Genomic DNA, 17,490 nt, shown 5'->3' with positions numbered 1-17,490 from the left:
GAAGTTAAGATCCCTGGGACTGTCAGCAAGCTGCTATTATGACACCACTTCCCTGCTTGACTTGGCCATAAGTATTCCCTCTTCATCCTTTGAGATGTTTGAGGTGAAAAGGAATAAAAACTGTTTTAATAGTGATAATGATGACTGTCACATCAGCGTGGAGAAACCATGTGTTGTGACATCTGTACTCTCAAGGCCTAGAGAAGTGCACTGATAATCTCAACTATTTTTTTTTTACAAAGGACAGCAAGGATGTATCTTTTCCACTTGCTATTTCTACTTCAGGTCTGGAAAGAAATACTTGAAGAGAAAATGCTCTCAGTCCTATTAGCCTGAGCCATCTGATTCTTCTCTGTTCTCAGGTTCATAGTCTGAACATGTAGCTTTTAGATGAGTTGATTTGTCATGTCCTAGATTTTCTGAGAAACTTGAAATGTTGGTCCTCATAGCAAAACCAATGGAATATGTGGTTTAGCACAGATCTGAGTGAGAAAATTCTGTGTGGTCCAGATCTTCTAGACTGAGCAGGTGCCAGTGCATGGAAGATCAGATTGCAATAAAAAAAAAAAATCCATATTTCTCTAGTGCCTCTAACTCAGTTATTTCAAATGGGTGAAACTGAAAGATGAAGCAACATTACATTTGTGCTTCTGTGTTTTGAGAAAGGATAAGGCAAAACTTGAACTTCCTTTTAACAAGGGTTATGTTATATCAGTCGCAGATTCCAAGACTAGCAGGCAATATTTGCAATTCCCTTCTGCTGCTTTGTCTGAAATTCAGTGGGCTGGAAGTCTCAATTTACCACAAGATGGGACCTGATGTATTTCGGGTCACCATGTTTTTTCTTCTATGTCTGTGCAGAGTACCATTAGATACCTCTTCAGGCTTCTCCAGCAATTCAACCTCATTGCCCATTCACACCTTGTTTTCTTCTCTGAAATTAACTTCTGTGGATATTGTGGTTCCCCGGATGAACTCAGGTTCAGGTCAGCAGAAAAAAAATATATGGAGTATGTGAATTATTTAGCAGACAGTTCTCCTAGGCTTTAGATAGAATTTTACAGAAGAACTTTCATGTTTCTCACATGAGGCATCAAACAGACACCTGACTTTTGGTCGCTTTTAGGTAGAGTCATCTCTTTGAATTTCTTACAGCACTTCCAAAGATTTGGCTCAAGGGATAGCAGGAGTTCAACAAAACCAGTCATTTAAATTCTGATTTTGAGAACTGGGTCCAAATTCAAGCTGAAATATTGATTAGTGATGGAATTTTAATGTTGCTTCAGGCTAGGTCTGTGATGTAAGTGATTGCAGAGTCATTTCCTAGTAGTTCCCTTCCAAAGACTATTCTGTTTCCTGAACTTCATGGGCATATAAAGGGATTGTCAACAACAACAACACAACCAACAATGCTGTTTGCAAGGGCATGGTCTGGTCAAAGGCTGTGTTTTGTAATGAAACGTGGTGTCTATCCTAGCAACCCATTCCTGTTGCTACACAGCTACAGCTGAGTCACATCACTCACACCATGATTTCACTGGATTCACTCTCACAACACACAAAAACTTTTAATGTCACCTACCTTGAAAAATCTCCCTTTGCCTCCTGCAAAATAAGGGATAAACATAAATATACCATTAAAACACACACACACAAGCAGAAAACTGCTATTAACATTTTTTTCCATTTGTAAAATTCATTTAGCAGCGATTTTCTGTTGTAACTGGTACTAAGTAATTATTTTGGTCAAAATGGACGCTATGTTACTAGAAAACCTCTAAAGTCTCAGCAACTTTGCAGCCTCTGAAAACCTCAGGACTCTTTTTACAATAGTCTTGCTATTTCCTATTAGGTAGATTTTCAGAAATCTAGCTCACCTGCAGCTTCTAAGGGGATGTAAGACTCAGAATTCCCCAGCACCTTGCTGAGTGTTTCTGGAAGTATTTAGTATTTTAAGTATTATTTATTTAGTTAAATATCCAGATATTTCTTAATGTCATGGACTGATGTTAGAGGATTGGGTAATGTTCTACCACAATACTTAGATGAGTATCTGGTTCTTACTGGATATCCATCATGCCCTCAGTAGCTCTTGAGTTCCCTCTTCAGTAGATGCAATTTGCATTTTGCATTATCCATGGGCAGTGTACATTTCATTCTATGTATGTTAAGCACCTTATTTGCTGGCAGCTACACACAAAGACAGCACAATAACATGATCTGTAACTGGTCAGTAATGTGATTTCTGCAGTGAGGGAGTTTTCAAATTCTGTATTCAGGTCTTTGTGTCTCCACTCACCCATCCACACACAAAACCTGTCAGCCCATGATCAGCAGTGCTTTGCTTCTGAGGCTAGGGTAAAGAACAGAGCTTTGGTAGTACCTTAATTTGTTCTGGTAACACAACAATTCCAAATAAGGCTGCAGACTAAATCACTTGAGTTCTGACAGTCCTTTAGTACCTTCCCATCTCCCCTTGAGCAAAGTGAACGGCAGATAAACTCTCCTGTAGTTCATGGAAAGGAATCCTTGAACATATCATGATTATAGTACAATACAAGGATTAGCCCTGGCCTGAACAAGAATGTACATACTGAATTCAGAAAACAGTTTTGTAGGGTAGGTTCTCCATACTTCAGGTCTTTGAACTCTTTGCTGCAGTAAGGAATAAAACAATCTAGTGTGATTCCTCTTGTTTTGCACAGATCCTGTCACAAACATGGGCTGAAGTAATTTCTGGTCCCAGACAGCAAAGGTGTGGCTTGTTTTGACTGTTTTCATGAAGTTACACATCAGAATACTACAGGAATACACGCAATATCCTGTGTTTGTGATGAGAAACAATCACAGCAGTGAGGGTTACAGTGGCAGATCTGGATCTGGGTGTACAGTTACTAACTGTTCAAGTTATTCATTAGGATGAGCAGACAATAGATTCATAACCCTATTGCTACTTCACACAATAACCCTCTTGTTTGATGTGTATTCCCCCAAGAACCAATAAGCAATTTCTTAAATGCACTTCTAATTGAGTTCCCCATCCTGACTCTCTCTCCATTTTTGTTACACAAAATGTTATTAATGAAGACTCAAATCCCTACACATTAATTGCTTCCTTAACACGTAAATGCTATAGAAGCACACTGTGTTGTTACTTATTAGTGTAGCCTGATGAGATGCCTTGTCTGTTCACATGAATTCTCACAGCTTCATGCTTGATGAGAAAAAAAAATAGAATCTACACTGTAAGAAAGGGGAATGAGAATCATTTGACAATTATCTATGATCTGCTCCCATAGTCATGCTCATAAGAAGCCATCTTTCATAACAACCACTTCTGCTGCCCTGAAAAGGTTCCTCTTTGGGAACAAGAGATTTACCAAACCCTGCTGGTAATTTGAACTCTGACCCTTTCCCTCTTGCTGGCAAGAGAAATGACAAGACAAGTTTTGTTTCTGAAGAAGTGGTTTTGGAAAGGCTTTAAGACCTACTGCCCACACTGGAAAATATGGACAGTTGCATATACATAGAAGGTTATGGAGATCATCAGAGGGTGAAGAAACACTGGTAAAACAAATGCAACTGAAGTCACTGGAGAGGAACACACTGGATACATATTTCATGCAGGAAATCTCATTTATAGCTTAGAATTTTTCTGTCTTTACATCACACTTCAAGCTTGGATATTTGTGTTAGAGCTAATATGATATACATTTATGTAAGCAAAATGTTTTGCAGTGGCATCTGCTTCACATGTGGAGAGCTCTGGTGTAAGAGCCTTCTGTACTTATTTTGCTTTGGAATAAATGATGAAAGCTGTGTCATGGCAACTTCCACGGCTTTTCTGATGAAAATTTAAGAGGTCTCTTCAGTGCAAACCTGAAAAGGAGCTGAAGGTTACATGTATCCAAATTTCAGCCACAAACGAGGACTCTTCCCTTTGGTACACAGGGACTCTCATGTAATTTAGGGAATCCCTGCACTTCTGTAGAGCCTTTTTTGATTTAACCAGTCAAAAGACTCAGTACAAACAGAGGTGCATGAAGCAAGAGGAGGCTGGCGCTTACCTGCAAGATGTATGCCGCCAGTTCAAACACCACTTCACTATCAACCTCAATGAGTTCCTAGAAGAGTGAAGAAAAGGAAAAGTATTCAGTGACTTTGAGATCCTGAAAGAAGAAAATGCATCTCCTCCTGTCTACTGCAGAGTGGAGCATGTGGTGCCAGTTTTCTGCCCTGGCCAGGCTTCAAAGCAGTCCCTGTGCTCCTGGAGACCAAAGTAAGTCTGAACCTGCTCACTCTGTTGTGGAGAAAGCCAAATATTCAGCGTGACGGCCTGACAAATGAAGTATAACTCAATGTGGCATAAGGGGCTCCCTGGGAGGAAGGAGGAGAAGGCAGGTGGAAGGGGAGGATCAGGGTCATTTTTATTTTCAAGCATGATTTAGTAGAAGATAGTCTAGGAAATAGAGGGTTTTTTCTCCCCCAAATTCCACCCATGCTTCAGGAGAACACAGTTTTGTCCTTGGCTCACAGAAGCATGGAAATGAGAAAATTGGTCTTCACTGATGTGGTATCAAAGCCCTTACAGAACCCATCTGGCTCTCATCCAGGGTAAACTCATAGGAAAATGAACCATATTGCCTCTAACAGGATGGGAGCTCTGGTTTCAGCCCCTCTGTGTCTTTGAGAGTGGGGGTTGGGGATACTTTGAGAATAAACTGTGAAACCAAATCTTTTGGTAGATTTTCACTGTTCTACTCTATAGAATCTGGACCCTGACAGAAGTTATTTGTGAGGGTTAAGTGAAATTGTGAGCATTTTGCTTGGATGCTGCAGTCACAAGGACACTGCTGGTTGCACCCGATCCTCCCAGGGTTCTTCTGCTGCACCTGAGATAGTGGTCACAGGGCTATGGGGTCTGTGCACTGCTCCACACTGAACATGTGGGATGCAGACACAGCATCAGAAATGCTTGGGATGGGAGGCCAAGCGAGCTCTAGTCCCAGCCAATTTTGGCATTTGGGGAGACAGTGGGCTTTTGCTGAGATACAGCTTCAATTATACAAGCAGATCTCCCCTGTGGCCACATACATATATGTGCTCAGCTTACTCCTGTGGCTCTTCTGTTGTATTTATTTAAACTGCTGTTTATAATATTTCATTTAATCTGGCAAGAAATGAGTTATCTAAATATAGATTGCTGCTGTGATTTGTACTCCAGCAAAGTCAGGGCCACACCTCATTTACAAGCCACAATTGCTTTGACTCGTCTCTGGCAAAATCAAAAACAAAGGGAACAAAACAGAGGATAAGATCCAGGTGTCCTTGGCTTTCACCAGTGCCAGCTTTTTAAAATAAGCATTTCCCTCACCTCCTTCATAATGACTCCCTGGGGAGGGAAGACCAGCTCTGCTAAGGGCAATAAGCACACCTTCCTCAGTTCAGCTAAACTGTGATTCACACAGGCATCTGCACTAATGATGCACTTGTACCAAGGGAAGTGGCTGGTGCAAGATATCAATGCAGCTGCAGGCTGGGGCAGCCAGGAGGGTCCCATAGCAGGGGGTGATGCAGAGAGCCTGAATGCCTTTCTCTCTGTGGTGCACGTGGCATTGCACATATGAACCAGCCTCTACAAGCCCATGTCGATGTCATGGCAAGTCCATACTAGTGGGTAGAGTGGGCCAGAAGCCATTCGCAGACCCTAAGGGTATGTGGCACAGAAAAACTCATGACTAAACACTCTTTCTCCCTCTCCCACTCCCAAACAGAGTTACCACAACTATACTGCCTCTTAGGAACAGGTGCTCATCCTTCAACAGGCCTCCAGCAATGCCTGGGACAGGGCTAGTTGGCACAGGCCAAAACCTGTACCAGAGCATGTTAGTAATGAAACAGACTGATGGACAGTACCCAACACCACACCCTGCCAGGTTGGTAGTACAAATGTAGCTTGGCTTTTCTGGGCAACATTGGCTGGGATGGTGCTGCACAAAAGCCTGGGGGTGTGGGTCAATTGCAGAACTCATAGGAGTGCTGCAGTACCCAACACAGAGCCAGCTAGCAGCCCAGGAGACCAGCAGCCTCATGCTAGAGGAGTTTTAGCATCCTTCTCTCCAGTCTTGCCCCCTGTGTGTGGGGCATTTGAAGGTGTGTGTCTGGAGAATCAACAGGGGAAGGTGTGAGGTAGAATCATAGAATCATTTAAGTTGGGAAGGGACCCTTTAAAGGTCATCTGATCCGACTCCTCTGCAGTGAACAGGGCCACTTACAGATAGATTAGGTTGCTCAGAGTCTCATATACCCTGACCTTGAATATCTCTAGGGGTGGGGCACCCACCACTTCTCTCTACACCTAGAGATCCTTCCATCCAAGCACACTGGCTGGGTGCTCACTTTGTGTATGATCAAAGACCCTGTACCCAACTTTCAAATTCAGCATCCTTTTTAATAGTATGGGCTGGAAGTCAGAAGAAGGACTCAGGAAGACTGGGAATCTAGCAGGGCTATTTATGGGTGGAAATGACAGTCAGCTCAAATGTGCAAAGTAATGATTTTAGGAGAGGTCAGACTAAAATGGATCAACCTAGATCTGTAGGCACTTTTCTTCCCCCCCCCCCCCCCCCCCCCTCTTTTTTCTTATTAAGCTTTCTTTGGAAAATAAAGAAATAAGTGAACAACAGGGTAAGCTTTTCCTGGCAACACTCCAAAAAAGAACTTTTTCCCCTGTAACCAAAATGTGACGATCTGAGCTCAATGCTGGAGAGGGCTGACTAAGCACATCTAATTGCAGCTTTGTCAGAATGCAGAGCTCTGCCCTGCCCTTCCTCTAGATGCTGGAAAAAAAAGCAAAAAAAAAGCAAAAAAAAAAAAAAAAAGCATGTACTGACTTCTATCATTTTTGGACACACAGAGTGAATTCTGGATTTTAGGATGGGAAAAGCTCATGATGCTGCTCCACCACCCTAAGGGCCGACCTCGGCTGCTGCTCAGCTGCGTGCAGACTTCTGAGCACAGAATTATCAGTTTCCTCCTAAGCACCAGCTAGTTTGTCATTTCAGTGGTTGAAGACTCCCCCTTGCCAACCACCAGAGCTATTTGGAAGGCTGTTTTTACTTTAGAGATGATGTGCATGTTAAGGATGAGATGATCGAGGGATTTGTAACTCAGGGTGGAGGTTCAGGGGGATTGCAACACCACTTTATCTTTCAGAGCTTTGTGATTCCCATGTCCATCCCAAGCTCTGCCCTTCTAAGGGTGGTGAAGCACTGGCACAGCTTGTCCAGAGCGATGGTGGATGCCCCATCCCTGGAGACACTCGAGGTCAGGCTGCACAGGCCTCTGAGCTCCTGATCTAGCTGTAGGTATCTCAATTCACTGCAGGGGGTTGGGCAAGTGACCATTAAAGGGTCTCTTCCAACCCAAACAATTCTACTATTCTATGGTTCTACTGCTGCCTCCAAGACCTTCCTCCAAACTCCTCATCCTGCCATTTGCTTACAGTGAGCAGTGGTGCCAGCCATGCTCCTCACCCACTGCTTGCTTCTGTAGTTATGCTGCAGGTATTCAGTTCTGCAACCAATGTAGATTGGGTCAGGAGCTGCAGACCCAGGTGCCTCACCCCACCTCAGTGCCATCCAGACCTCCTAGTCCTTACCTTGTAGATGCAGGACTTGGCATTCAAGAAAAACAGCTCAATGGTGGCATTGTCCTTTAGATAGGAGATGCTTTCAATGTAGAACCTGAAAAGAAAAGCAGAAGAGGTGAGACGCATGGGAGAACCAGGGTAGCACTTGAAAATGCATCCATTACTTGAAAAAAAGTGGTTAATTAAATCACTATGAGTATACTAAAATCGAAGTTTCTTTGTTTATGATGCAGATGGAGTGATGAAAGAGCTTGTGCTCTAGGACGTGATGACTCAACACCACCTCAGCCTTATCAAAGCAACTGGATCATCAAGTGGATTATCTTGTTTCTAAAAAACCCTTTGTGTTATCTTCATATTTTTAAAATAATCCCTTATTCTGTTTGTTTTTAAACTTCATTCTATGTCACATTCTGGAATTTTATCTTCATTCCTTTTCCCAATCTATTTCTATGCCATCAGTATACATCTCATACATTTTTTGCTGCCAGAAATTCACTTTTGGGTTCCCTCTCTGTTGTCTTCAGCTTCACATAATAATTTTAGAATTCCTTCTTCCTGTCTTTTTGTGCCTAGCATGCAGCAGCTATGGCTGCAGAGTAATTAACCAGCAGTAGATAAGGATCTTGCACAATTTACCATTATCATGGGCATCAATGCTGGGAATGGCAGTAATTTTTTTTTTTTTTTTGAGTAATGGCTGAGATGACTTCTCAGAGCTCAGTAAAAAGCAGCCCAGTTCAAACTCTCAGTGTCCAGAAACAAACAAACAAACAAAAAAAACCCAAAAAACAAAAACCAAACCAAAACAAAACAAAAGCCCCAAACCCAACACTCTTGAATTAACTGATTATGCCAAATATTTGGAATTATATTAAAAATTTATCACACATATTAAACCATTCAGTGTTTCATGTCTTGCTTGCTTTGAAGCTTTGGTTCTTTGGCTGTGAACTTTCTGAGAGTTTTGCCACCAGCTCAACTTAACTTCAGCCCTTCTGCATTGTGACCCTTGGGGTAAAAATATCAAGATAAAAAGAAATTCCAGATATCATCAAAGTTAATAACTGATCATTTCATATGAGTATGTTGTGTATTTTAAGGATTCCATTAGCAACAGAGAAGGCCTGTTCAGTGTGTGATCAAGGTGAATATTGCATTTAGGTTGTATTTTTAGTAAGGAATACATCTATCTGCCCACTTTGTTTCAGAGCAATCTTTAAGTTGCAGTACAGTGGCAGCAATGTTCCTTACATAAATTCCAGTACTATCGTGCGTTGTCAGAAGCAATTAGGATAGAGAAGGTGCCAGGGAAATGCTGTCTGCATTAGGAACTTAAAAAAACAGTGAGATACCTTAGAAACCTGGGTAGAGACACAGGGTCCAGTTACAGAGAAATCTTATTCCACGCACTCCCAGTCTCCACTGTCTAGAAGGAGAGCTGTGAGATCTGTTGAAACTCCTGGGGCTTCACACAAACATTAAAGGGATTGTCTGTGTTGAGCTATTTGCAGAACAGGGGGCCTTAAGTATGACCTCCTCAGGAGTAAAGGTCAGAGCTTTGCAGTGCTCCTAGGTGCCTTCTGAAGACCCTTCAAAACAGTTTATTTCCTGACAAGTATGACCAACTCCTTATTGGAGTGAAACATTTTGAGCTCCTCTGCTGAAGAGTTCCTGCTATTACCTTTCCTCATCCACCACCAGAAAAGTTCAAATGAGAAATTAAAAAAAAAAATCTGAATGTGGAATCATTAAGGATAAAAATAAAAAATACACAAAAAAACACTTTTTTTTTTTTTTTCCCCTAGCTTTCATTGGGTTTCACCTCCTGTCCTTGAAATCTTTTTTTGTTCTTGGCAAATAAAAATATACTTGGCTTCTGAAATGCAACAAAGACGCTGCATTAAAAAGCTGCCTTCTTGGTAGATCTGATTTCTTGAATGCAGCTGGCTTTCCATCTGCTGAATTCAGGGAGAAAAATGGTAATTTTACACCTACTATGATTCTTGAAGAACCTCCTCTGCTTATCAGCACTACCAGTGCTCTCCACGTTGTGATGCTTGAATCTTTAATTTGAGGGTCAGAAGAAAGCAGGAATGTTTATTCCATTTTCAAATGCAGTGAAGGTTATCAGAAGCGTTTTTTGTTTCATCAGCAGATGGAATGAGACCATCCTCACCATCACTAGGGGGCAATATTGCATTTCTTAAGGCCGCAAGGATCTGTCCCAGGGCTTTCCACAGACACAATGATCACTTTCTGTACAAAATTGAGTCTCTTAAAGCACAGAGCCTGGACATGATACTTCACAAAGAGAATCCAATTCTCAAGTGATCTCCGGAGTAGAGAGTGTGCCGGGGAGCTACTGGCTCTCACATATGCGCCCAGGCAAATATAAAGCATATGCACCAGGAAATTGGTGCTACTTAAAAACAACTACCAGATTTGTAGAGAGAACTCTCATGGGATTTGCTGTGTGGCAGGCTCAGAAAACCTGAACTGGAGTAGACTCTTACATTCACAGCCGGCACTGAAGAAACAGAAAGAAGGAAGCAGTTTTTTTTTGGTACTGATTGCAACTCTCTGTTGGACCTCCTCCTGTTACTGTATTTTCCAAACTTGGTGTGGGAAACTGCACTTTATAATGTCCCGTGTCAGTGCCTAAGGAGGCAGGAAAAAGAATCTAGAAATGAACGAAGCAAGAGATCTGTGTTAAATTCCTGACTGTGACACAGGTTTACTTCGTAACCTCCAACAAGTCATGCAGCTGCTCGGGACTGTTGGACTGTGGTTAGAAAATACTCCTCCCTCCTCTGACCCCTTGTGTCTGTTTTGCCTATTAAGATTATGAACCCAATCTTGTTGCATAGTTCAAGATCATCACTTTTAAGAGGTAACTATCAGCTTTCTGTTGAGGACTCCCCAGAGAACAGCATTCCTCCATGTGTTGCAAAGCTGAAATATCCTGAACTGATGGGTTGGGCAGAGATGCAGGCAGTGCAATGTGTCTGACAACTTAGCTCCACAACTAACATCTCCTGCAATACAACCAACAATCAACACTGCCTCAAATAGCTCCTATGAGAAGTCCTCTGATAGCCAGCAACACCTGCAATGAGAAATTAGGTGTGTGCGTGAAGGGAGAAAGCTCCACGAGATTATGTGAATATAAAAACCAGAGAAATCATTTTTGAAAAGCTTTCAAAGGTAAAGAAGGAAGCTCAGCCAATGTTAATCTATTTCTGTGTTTCCCATAATCTCCCCTCTGTGGTCCCAGTCACTCATAATTCATCAAACATATTTGGAAGGATTAATTAAATGAATCAGTGAATATTGTGCTGGGTAATGAACACAGAGTACCTATCTTGACTGCTCCCTCTCAATGGCAGGAAGGTAATGAGTTCTGAAGAGGGAATCTTAGAAGATTTTGGAGTCTTCTGCATCTGAGACTTTTAAGTTTTTCAGCTGCAAGGACACGCCTTGTACTATACTAATTATATATTAAGTGTTGGTTAACTGACAACTTGCTCTGAGACAGCTTAAGCTCCTTTACACTGTGATGAATGGCAGTTCCTATCTCAATCAGCCAAGAACAGGCAGTTAGCATTTAGACAGTGGTGCTGGCAAGAAGCAGCAGTGGAAACTTGATCCTTGGGTGACAGGAAACTGGCATTGCTGCAAGTTCTTCCTTGCACTGTACATTTCCCTACCCTTAGTTTGCAGCTAGGAGAAATGCCCAAACTTTGGCTGACCATTGAGTTTACTGGCTCTTCAGGAGCTGAGAATCCCTTGTCTTTGTGATTCCTGTGCAAACCCAGAGGTATGTGTGACAAGGGCAAATCTAGCACTGGTGGGAAAGATGCATCATCAGCAATACTTTGTTCCTGCAGTGGACGAGGTGGCCTCAGGACTGTCAGGGAAGCATCTTCCTGAGCTGCTGTCTGTGTGGTCAGTGAGTATCAATGGCAGAAGGGGATTCTCTTGGCCCTTCTGAACTAAATACATGGTATAATCTCAGAGAAATTAGCTCTGTGATCCTACATATGCCTTTCAGGCTCATGTTCATATGTCTTTTGCAAATAGTCATAAGTCATTGAACAGCAAGACAAGTTTGATGCTCACTTGCTTTAGCAGCAGAGCTGAGTTGACCAGCACTCCCAGTTTCTACCCAGCATAAGAAACTATTGAATAAAAAGTACTTAGCATTTCCCTAAAGCTCAGCTCTAGACACATTCCCTCAACAAGAACTTGGTCATCTGTTGTGTGGAAGTTGCCATGCTCTGACTCTGCAAATGTAGAGTTGTAGCATAAAAGTTCACAAGCAGTTTATTTCCAAGCAGAATCAATATTTCACCGTGGTCAAAAGGACTCGGTGTCCTTGACTGATAACAGTGTCACACTGACAAATAATAATAATAAAAAAAAAACAGAATAAGAACCTCAAGTATCAATTCTCTCTTCTGTTGAAAAGATATTTTTTTTTCCTATGTAAAAAGGAAAATAAAAGGTAAATCCAGATTCATGGAAAGTGTCAAAATGAAGCAAAAAGATGTTGGTTTTCATGTGTTGCCACCTTACCCCATCCTCCCCCTGCCCTGAATGGGAAATGTGCTCAGACCCAAGAGAAGTGACTGAAATGGGCAGGGGATGCTCCCATGTCCTTCCCAGCTGGCTGACTCCATTGTGGTTAGGACACAGGACAGAGATGTCACCACTGCTCCATGACTCTGTCAATGGGCTCTCTCTTATTTCATTATTACAAAGCAATGGCTAAAGGAGGAGACCCCCTTTCTGTCTCATCCATCCTGGGGTCTGGCTCATTATCCCTCACTATGCCATTTAAAACCTCAGAGGATAATGTGAAAAATATGAGGCCATTTGCTAACCAGGAGAAGAAAAATCACATGCATCAGTATAATGAACTTAAATGCAGATGTCATTATGTCCACTGTCTTGTGCTAAATGAGTATTCTGAGCACTCAGGCCGTAAAGCTCCTTTTATGTTCCAGCCCTGTTTGCTAATAGTCATGAGTGCATACTTTATGTGCTGACACTTAAAGCAGACAATGGTCATGCTAAATAGTTGGCCTGTAAAGTAATCAGCCAAGAGTAAAAATCAGAAATAGTAATTTATTTACCCTTCCCTCATTCATTTTAATTCTGATCCCATGTTCTGTTGCCTGTGCTTTGTCATGCTCAGGTCCTTCTTGCTCAGAAGCAGGGACTGGACAGGATGCAGCAAGAGAGTCCTGTGTTGACTTCTTTCTCATTGCAGGGAAGCCAAAAACCCTGAAAATGAATGTGATTCCAAGAAGAAGGAGAATACCAGCTAACAAATCTGTGGATGTTGTTTAATCTGGACATATTCTATACTTGTAATGCAGTGCTTAGAGACATGGTAGACTTGGCAGTGCCAGGTTAACAGGTGGGCTTGATTACCTTAGAGATTTTTTCCAACCCAAAAGGTTGTATCATTCTCTTCTTTCTCCTGTCCACACTCACTGTACTTTTCTGTGAAGCTGCTTGCACCTTTTCCTACTGCCCATCCACTTTTCTCCATATTTTTAAGAGAGTAGTTCACTGAACTGGAAAACTCATGAGGTATTTAACCATTCCTGCGCCTCACCTTCTCCATTTACAAAAAACTAAGAGATCTGCTTTGGAATGCATAGGGCTCCAGCTGTTTTCAAGGCTACATATCCTGGGAATCTCTGCAAACCATTAAGTGCTCCAGTATCAAAACATATAGGGAAAGGAGTCAAGGTGGTAGCACAGGCACATTCCTCCCTGATGCATGGTTACAGCATCATACATCACACAAAAAGGCACTGATGTCAGTACAGTGAGTCTTGTTCACGCCCCTCAGGTGCGTACTAGCCCTGACAAGGACATAAAAGCAACAGCCAGCTCAATATATTTCGCACATTGCTTCACCCTGAAATGTCCTGTGGAGCTTAGCTTGGCAGAGAAGTGCAGCTTCATACAAAAAGGCTGTTGCAGCTCTGCTTGGCTTGGGATGATGTGGCTTTTTGTCCCAGGTGTGAAGTGAGAGCAGTGATCAAATCACGGCAGTGTACTGTCTTCTTCCCCTCCTCTCCCTCAGCCACCAGGGAATTTCCACACTCTCCTGAGCTCCAGCCCAGCTCTGAGTGCTCTGTGATCCTTACCAAGAGCAACATCTTGGTGTTAGAGGTAATTCGTTGGCTGTACTTTTTGCATAACACCACCCATCTGTATCTGTGGGTCATCTTTAATTTTAGGACCTTGAACCACTTTAGGAGTAGAAACCTATCCAGCCTTTCCACCATGTTATCAGCAGCCCACAGAACTATGATTTGGCTATGAAGTTTGGCATGGGGTTTACCTGCTCACTGCACCTACCCTTCCAGCACTGTGTTCAATGCTACTGTGGTGGGGTTTCTCATAGCAGACTTTTCTGCTTGCTTCACTGGTGACAGCAGATCACACCCACGAGTGCATAAATGCACAAATTGCAAAGAAAATGGAAATGATGCCTGTATGACTTTGAACCAGTTGGAGAATCTGTGTGTAGGCATCAATACAGCCATTGCTCCTTGATCCAAATTAGGTACAAGTCTTATACTGACAGTATCCATCATTTTTGCACAGTACCTATCATGCTGTCTAAATGCTTGCCAAAATTAGACAAGACAGTGCTTCCAGCATCAACGCATTCAAAATGTGTCTCAAAATAACAAATTCTTAGGATGTTGATTTTCTTTCCCCTCGGGTGGCTGCATGCAAAGGAAAAACAGCTTATCCCCTTCTCTAAACACAGCACACTTATACAAATATATTCCTAGTTAAGCAGAAAACAGAAATAATATTATGAGACTCAAGAGCCAGACTGCTATTAAGATGTGTGTGTAATGGATGGCTTCGCTCAGAGCTGTGTGCTAAGTAGCAGAACCCCATTAGTTCCCTTCCTCAAGCAAAGGTCAGACTTCACACAAGTAAATCTTCCGACTGGACAGAAGTTTCTCATATCTCTAAAGAGACTCCAAGGAGCAAAGCCTCCCCGCAGGCAATTTATTACACCTTCCCCCTGGTGAACAGAGCAGGGGGCCACCCTGGGAAGGCTGCAATAAATTGTCTGCAGGGAGCCTTGTCTTCCAGCACAAACAAGGTCTGAGCGGCTGTATTTATACACTGCAACTGGGTGGGAGGAAGGGCTTTGCAGATCTTTCCCCTCTGCATGCATACAGCTGATGCACATCAACCAGCCAGATTAATGCTGTGCAGGGAGATCTGGAGTATGGTGCAGCTTTGCCAGACTTTTTAGACAGAAGCCCTGAAAGCAGCTTGGTTGTGTTGGCCTGGTTATGCAGTTAAAATTCTGCTTTTTTGCTTCCATTTCTACGGTATCCCAGCAGTGCTCTGAACTGCAGAGATATAACGTGAGTGGTAGATGGCTCTCTGTCTCCTCTTTGTATGTAGCATAAACTGCCTGAGAGCCTGGTGCAGTGAGTTAGTGTCCCTGTGCTGGTAATGAGAGCAGGTGGGAGAGACTGCTTAGAGGGAAGACTGCATCCCAATGGGATTAAACATCTCAGAGCAGTTCTCCAGACACTCCTTGAATGATCAAACCCCATGGCTAGTGGGGTCCAGCACTATCCTCCTTGCAGCTCCCCATGCAGGGTAAAACACCAGAGGTCCTACAGCTTCTCTATCCCCTTCTTTTCTGCCTGAAGCAAGGTAATGAATGGGGCCCCACAGACCCATCTCTAATGGGGAAGCTTATAGATGGAGGAATAAAGCCCATTATGTGCAAGACAAATAAATTGCGCTGTTTAATTTGGTGTGGCCTGTTCAGCTCTTCCTGCCCCCGCAGCCTGCTGTCATCACCACCCCTTAATCTGATTTCTTGGAGTCAAGTGAAGCTGGCTGGAAATGAGTGGCACGCAGAGCCACAGCGTGTTGGTATTGTTGTGTGAGTGATCCAGGCACGTTGTGAGCAGCATGCTGTGGAACTACATCCCTCTTGTCCTATTGCTAGTTATGTGGGAGAAGAGGCTGACCCCCACTTAACCACAACCTCCTTTCAGGCAGGTGTAGGGAGCAATAAGTTCTCCCCTGAGCCTCCTCTTCTCCAGAGTTCCCTCAGCTGCTCCTCATAAGGCTAGTGCTCCAGACCTCTCACCATCTATCAGAATACTGTGTAAAGACTTAATATGCAGGAGTCTGAAAAACTGAAGCCTTAGGCCCCATTGTCAGCTGAAATCCAGTCCTCTTCTATTCGGGTAGCCAGGCAGAGCTCTGTAGATAGGGAATATCTCCTCAGCACTGGCTATGATGAGCACATTTGAAATAATCTGAATTTATAGGCTCCAGTTGAAGCACTCATTGAAGAAGAGTGAAAAGAGGCAGATATGATCAGGAAAGAGAAGTAGCTATTTTAGAGTACGACTTACTGAATTCCAAAGTAGTCATCTAGAACCAGGTTGGAGGAACTGTTCCTAAAAAGTGCCTATTTCTGGGAAGATGCTCTGGTGATAAATCCTGATACAGAATAGTTGACCACGTAAGTGTCTCAGGTTTGTTGTGGCGAGTCCCATCTCAGACTTCTGTCCCACCTACCTCAGGCCAAGTTCAAGGATGGTGCAAACAGAGCTGCATTCCATCAGGTTAACGAAAACATGAGTGTTGCACCCTGTGTTCCAGTGCTGGCCTCTTATTTAAGGCCACTTTGTTCTCTAGTAACTGTGGTGAACTGGCAGAGGGTCTGAGTTCAATATTAAGGGACATGAGCCCCCAGAGCTCCTATGCTGACTTCAGCACAGCCACTGTGTATGAACACATGCCAGATGTCGCTGGACACAGACATTCCTCCGTGGGAATACTGCATGGCCTTAGAGACAAATGCACTGCCCCGCAGCGTATTTGAATACTGAGGATTTATTTAACATTCTTTTCTATCACTTTCTGGAAGAAAAACCATCCTGCATGAGAGTTGCTCTCATTCAGCATGACAACTTCTGCAGTGAGCTGTTACTGTCTAACTGGTGGAGACACCCTGAGAATGGGTGTATGCATTCCTGGCAGAAGGTCCACCAGTGAAATGAATTTTATTTGCTGAGCTTTTTCATATAAATTAACAGCAGGACAAACACTCAGAAGATAAAGAAATCAGACTCATGCTGATGGTTCCCTAGCTAAAGATTGCTAATCCCACAAGGCCATTGTTTGAGGATGAGAATTCTCTGCAAATCTAGGCCAACTTTGCTTTCCATGAACAAACAGCATGTCTGTGCTCCAGTCCTTTCTCACTTCAAAGATTTACACAAAAGGAGTAATTTTGCCTTTCTTCTGCCCATGTGAACCAGAGCAAAATGCCTCCTTCCCTGTCAAAAGCATAGCAACCTTTATCTGAAACCCTGCTACCTCTGCTTTCCTTCAACCTCTTTGCTGCCTGGGTCTCCACACGTTACTTAGGTTCCTCCCTTTGCTGTGCAGTTCATGTTGTTAGGTATAATTTCTCTGTCCTCCTCTGATCTCAGAACACTTCTGTAAAATCAATCGAACAACCCCTCCTTCCTTCATCGCAAAGAGGAGACAGGGAATGAGTTTCACCCACAACCAAGTGACCAGTGCATCTTGCAACCCAAGAAGCTAATTCAGAGATGAGAACAAACAACACTCCCATCTCACTGTCAGTTGTCCCACTTTCCCCTGCAAGGTGCTTGCACACACTCCCCTCTTGCTTTCTGTATGGCTTTAAAACCATATAAATAGATATTAGCAAAGAGTCTCATAAAATAATACTGCACAAGGATAGACGTGGTGCAGTTCACAGCTGCCCGAGCAATCCTGCTGCTTCC

The 17,490-nt window shown here is 43.0% G+C and overlaps 1 protein-coding gene across 3 annotated transcripts in view; it reads right to left on the bottom strand.

Moving 5' to 3' along the window:
- The window catches only part of FRMD4A (FERM domain containing 4A), a 200,396-nt gene that overhangs the window by 62,878 nt on the left and 120,028 nt on the right, over positions 1-17,490 (bottom strand). For all 3 annotated transcript variants that reach the window (XM_065743729.1, XM_065743730.1, XM_065743731.1), the window contains 3 exons: positions 7,661-7,745; positions 4,068-4,124; positions 1,583-1,605 (listed from right to left, as the gene is read on the bottom strand). In XM_065743729.1, coding sequence (XP_065599801.1) covers positions 1,583-1,605; positions 4,068-4,124; positions 7,661-7,745 — 165 coding nt within the window. The remainder of the gene's footprint in view (positions 1-1,582; positions 1,606-4,067; positions 4,125-7,660; positions 7,746-17,490) is intronic.

This window comes from Cyrtonyx montezumae, unplaced genomic scaffold (assembly GCF_038088225.1).
Source record: "Cyrtonyx montezumae isolate F1298 unplaced genomic scaffold, pur_monq_1.0 scaffold_3, whole genome shotgun sequence".
Taxonomy (NCBI): Eukaryota; Metazoa; Chordata; class Aves; order Galliformes; family Odontophoridae; genus Cyrtonyx; species Cyrtonyx montezumae.
Note: the sequence above shows the minus strand (reverse complement) of the source record. Positions and strands in the feature narration are given on the sequence as shown.